General features: G+C 46.3%; 1 protein-coding gene across 1 annotated transcript; it reads left to right on the forward strand.

The window, feature by feature from the left end:
• The first annotated feature begins 3,446 nt into the window (after positions 1-3,446).
• Positions 3,447-4,430, forward strand: LOC108800466 (proteinase-activated receptor 1-like). Its single transcript, XM_018572448.1, has one exon. The coding sequence runs from the start codon at positions 3,531-3,533 to the stop codon at positions 4,428-4,430; it is 900 nt and encodes a 299-aa protein (XP_018427950.1). The 5' UTR covers positions 3,447-3,530.
• The last annotated feature ends 870 nt before the right edge of the window (positions 4,431-5,300 follow it).

Raw genomic sequence — 5,300 nt, forward strand, 5'->3', positions numbered from 1 at the left:
CCCTCCACCAAACTTTACACTTGGCACAATGCAGTCAGGCAAGTACCGTTCTCCTGGCAACCACCAAACCCAGACACGTCCATCAGATTGCCAGACAGAGAAGCGTGATTGGTCACTCCAGAGAACACGTCTCCACTTCTCTAGAGTCCAGTGGCGGCGTGCTTTACACCATGGCATCCCACGCTTTGCATTGCACTTGGTGATGTAAGGCTTGGAAGCAGCTGCTCGGCCATGGAAACCCATTCCATGAAGCTCTCTACGCACTGTTGTTGTGCCAATCTGAAGGCCGCATGGAGTTTGGAGGTCTGTAGCTATTGACTCTGCAGACAGTTGGCGACTTCTGCGCACTGTGCGCTTCAGCATGCGCTGACCCCGCTCTGTCATTTTACGTGGCCGACCACTTCGTGGCTGAGTTGCTGTTGTTCCCAGTTGCTTCCACTTTGTTATAATACCAGTAACAGGTGACCGCTGAATATTTAGTAGCAAGGAAATGTCACGGAACACCTGAATCCAATGATTTGGAGGGGGAGGGGCCCAATACTTTTGGCAATATAGTGTATTCTCTTTAGCACCATCTTGTGGACAATTTTGTGAGGACAGGTAGGTAAGTCAATAATTCTCTCCCTATTTTTTGGGGCAACGCACAATGGGTGGTTGTTGTGGGGATGACCACCACCTGTGTGAGGTCTGTTACACATTCAGGAAAGGAGTCATGGGTCAGATATAAAGCTGATTTTTCACTCATGGTTTCTCTGAAATGCAAGGCTCCCTGCTTCCTGTGTCTGTGCTGTTACTTGTAGTCCCACAGAATAATAGTCCGTTTCTATCTGGTTGTTGCATTGGACTGGAAGCTATGGGCATTGCTGCCCCTCACCTGCTGTTTGATGTAATCAGCTGCACAGCCAATTCCCTCCAAGCCTGGCAATCTGCCTCTCCATGCACGCCATGCTCAATTTTGTATCCTTACCCGAGCAATGTGTGAGTTCTTATCACCAGGCCTCCGTTCCCCATGACCTCACTGCTTCCGAGAGAAGTAAAAGTTCCTAGTGACCCCCCCAGTGTTCCTGAGAGAGGTTCCTTGTGATCCCCAATTGTCCCTGTACTTCCGGAGATCCTGGCATCCCTGTGTACTCCTAGAGAGCTCTCTGTGTATCTGTAATCCTTGCATAGTCCTAGAGAGCTTCCAGTGATCCATCTCTTGTGTATTCTACTCACCTTCCTAAAATCCCAGTGCTGCAAGAGACTCTACTCCTGCTCCATTCTGTGTTTCTGTATTCCCAATACTCAATGCTGTAGAGATTCCACTTCTGTGTTCTTGTTTTTCCAAACCCCAATACTGCTAGAGACTTCCCCTACTGCCTCAGTGTCCTTGTCCTGTGCATGGCTAGTCCTGGTCAGCTGTAGCCTGCATGGTGGTGCTGGGGGCCACAACCTGGGAGTTACCCACAGTGAAGACCATCACCCCAAAGATTAAATGAACTAAACACGAACTGATCGGATTATATAAACAAGATAAAATGCTACATATAAAAAAGACAAATGAACAATGTTACAAAACTTAATGAAATGTTCTCAAATGTTCATAATGTCCTCGTGGTTCATATCAGAAGGTGACGACATGCTCAGCCACATTATAAGGCAATTCTCTGACTTGCTCTGGAGGTATACAGAGGTGTTTCTGGCCTTTCTGCTGCCTGAGGTGACGTGTGGAATAATGCCTCCTAGCCTGTCCCATGACTTCCACTGTAGCCATGCAAACCCCAGACAAAACTCTTCAGTACTTATGTAACCAAAGATCTGCCGCGATTAAACAGACAACTAAGGCTTCATTCACATGGACAGTCCAATAAGGATAAGTCCAATAAGCGCCCACGTCGCAGGGGAGCGGAACCGGCGGGAGATTTAAAAGTAAAAAATAGAAAAAATAGAAGAAACAAAACTTAGATAATCAGACCGCCAGGGAGGTTCACTTAATCAGCCACAGCGGCCACATTTGTATGGACACGGCTGGAATTCCTGCCGCAAGAATTTGTAGCTTCAGGAATCCCCGGCCTTAGAGTAATACGTCAATTCTGAAATGGATTAGTTTGTAAACATTAACTCCAGAACTTGGACCCCGTACACATTATTGATTTTTGCGAATGCATGCATATTACCGCAAAGCACGGCATCACACACTACTTACAATGGTGCTATGCGGTACCATTCATTCTCAAGGGTTCTCCAAAGCATCTTGCCAATGCAGGAGCATTCTGGGCCATTGAGGTGCGTTTGCCACAGGTACATAAATCTGGTCAAACGCCGACATTAGTAGTGCAGATGTACGATGGAGACAGTGGCGTAACAATCGCCATAGCGACCCAGGTGGCCGCTATGGGGCCCGGGCACAGGGGGGGCCAGCCAGGGCATCCCTCTGATGCCGTGTGGGCTAGGGTTGCCACCCGTCCGGGTTTCACCCGGGCAGTACGGGTTTGCAATCATGTGCCCGGGTCTGTGCCCACGTCCAGCCCGGGCACATCATTCAAAACGGTACAATGCCGCATACTAGCATATCTTGCGGCGGACGCTAGGTGGCGCTGTTTGCTGTCCCTCGACTCTCCCTCTCCTGTTTCTCTCCTCCGTGGCTGTCATGGGAGGAAGTGACATCAGGGAGAGAGGGAGCCGTGAGGGACGGATCTTTCTCCGGCAGCCAGCCGGTGATCGATCAAAACTACGAACTTATCGAGGAGCTCTAACAAGAGTTCTAGGAGCTCTTGTACAATATTACTCTTCAACCCCAAATACAAACTTCTTTAAACTCCAGCTTCTTCAGACTTTTTTTTTTTCTAGAACTACAAACCCCAACCCCCATAAGATTTGAACAGAGCAGACCCCCTGGGATTTGTGGCTGCATTGGGCATAATGGGGTTAATGTCAGTCTGTAGCAGAAGCTCCGAGGACAATAACTCTTCACATTTTATTTATTTTTTAAATTTGTATTTCTTTAATAATTTTTGATCTATTTTTTTCCCACTTAACTTCACTTAACTTTATTGCTATCACACAGAGCTAACAAGCCCCTGTGTAATAGCAATTGGAGGTGACAGGTTCTCTTTATTGACCCTGTCACCTCCAATACAGAAGTTCTAGCACAGCACTTGCCGGGAGAAATACCAGATCCCCTTCCCTGCTGACCCCCCATTTAATGCAGTAGTACAGTGAGCCCAGACTATGTGATGGCTCCTCAGAGGAAGACTGATGACATCTAGTCACCAAAAGGAATTACTGGGGGGAGGAGCTCCGGGTTGCTGAGGATGATTATTATTTTTTTTATTAGCTATTTATTTTAGCTTTTTAAGCTGAATTCTGTTTTAAACACGAGGTAAATGTATTCAGTTCATTCGCTTATAACAAATATTATGTTTTACTCTCCAGATTGGAATGCACGTTTTGTTCAGTTTTTAAGTAATACAACCAGACGTTGGAGTGTGACCAGGCTGGTCCCATCCATCTACACTGTTGTGTTCCTTGTGGCTCTTCCTCTCAATATCATGGCGATCGTCATGTTCCTGGTGAAGATGAAGGTCAGGAAGCCGGCAGTGGTCTTCATGCTGAACCTCGCCACTGCAGATGTCCTCCTCATTAGCGTCCTGCCTTTTTATATCGTCTATCGATTCTCGGGATCTCATTGGCTGTTCGGAGATGGAATGTGTCACTTTGTCATGGCCGCATATTACTGTAACATGTACTGCTCCTCCCTGCTCATGACCAGTATCAGCGTGGACCGTTTCCTGGCCGTGGTCTACCCGGTGCGGTCTCTCCCCTGGCGCACAGTGAAGCGAGCCTGGCTGGTGTGTGGCGTCATCTGGGTCATCTCATTGGCCGGCACTGTCCTTCTTCTGATAGGAGAACAAACCTATACATTTCCTGCACTAGATATCACAGTATGTCATGATTATCAGCACCTTGGGGGTTATTTCTCATTTATAATTTTTCCCTATTTCTCCTCGGCTTTCTCACTGTTTATTTTCTTGCCGTTATTAATTACAACTTTCTGTTACATTGGAATCATCCGCAGTCTCAGCAGATCACAATTTGATGGCAGACATAAGAGATTGCGAGCTATCCGCCTATCCGTGGTTGTGCTGTGTATGTTTGTCCTTTGTTTTGGCCCAGCCAATGTCATCTATATAATTCACCTTGTGCAGAAGGAGTATGGTGATCACTCTCTGTATATTGCGTACATCGTCTCTTCCTGTATCAGCAGCATAAACTGTTGTCTGGATCCTCTTATCTATTATTTTGCCTCCTCCCAGTGTCAGAGATACGTCTGCAGCTTGCTGGGCCGGAAGAAAGATTATCGCCCTCCAGTAGAACAAATGTTAGAGCGTGTACACAAAGACCAACAACCAGAGAGCACTCCTTCTGCTCCGATCACTGGGAGTGGATGAGATATTATAACTCCGCCCCTTATTTTATCTCCCAGTAATTTTCTACAATATTAACACATTTTTAAAAAGTAAAAGTTTTTAAAAACATTTTTTGGACAGATTTCTTTTTAACCACTTTGCATCCGATTTATTTTTTAAATTTGTACATGTTAAAATTTGTAGATTTTGCTGGAAGATTACTTAAACCCCCCCAAACAATTTAATGTTTTATAAAAGCAGAGGCCCCGTAGAATAAAATGGAGGAAGTAGAATGTTTTTATGATGCACCATATTTGCTCAACTCTTTATCAAATCTTAAATTTCAATAAAAAATCTACTGAAATGAATTCTAGTCACACAAGCACAATATAATGGCCGTTGTTTGTTATATATAAATGATGGAGTTGGGTCAGGTCAATAGATACCAAACATGCCAAGCCCTAATAGTGCATGAGCCCATTAAATAACAAAAAACTACAGCACCCAAAATCATAGACAACGCTCAAGAAGCCTTTACAGGTCATCAGTTTAGAGTGATCAGTAAATGAAGGCCCCAGAATTACTGCTCCCCCTCCCCCTCCCGCATTCACAGCAATACCCAATATGCAGGGCCGTCTTTAACGCGGGGCAAAGAGGGCGCTTGCCCCGGGCCCATTCAGGGCTGTGGGGCCCAAAGCAGCTGCCCCTTGAACCCGCTGCCAGCAGAAACTTGCCGATCGGAGCGCCCGTGTAGCGCAGGGATCGGCAAGGTGTCCGTACCGCCGCAGTCGTACCGTAGAATCAGCACAGGAAAAAAAACCTTCCTGCACGTGGGCAGGAAGGTACCAAAATATCACATTAGATGGGGGGGTTGGGACGTACCAACTGTTCCGTACGACTCGTACTGGGTCA

The sequence above is a fragment of the Nanorana parkeri genome, unplaced genomic scaffold (assembly GCF_000935625.1).
Source record: "Nanorana parkeri isolate BGI_ZX_2015 unplaced genomic scaffold, ASM93562v1 scaffold2038, whole genome shotgun sequence".
Lineage (NCBI taxonomy): Eukaryota > Metazoa > Chordata > Amphibia > Anura > Dicroglossidae > Nanorana > Nanorana parkeri.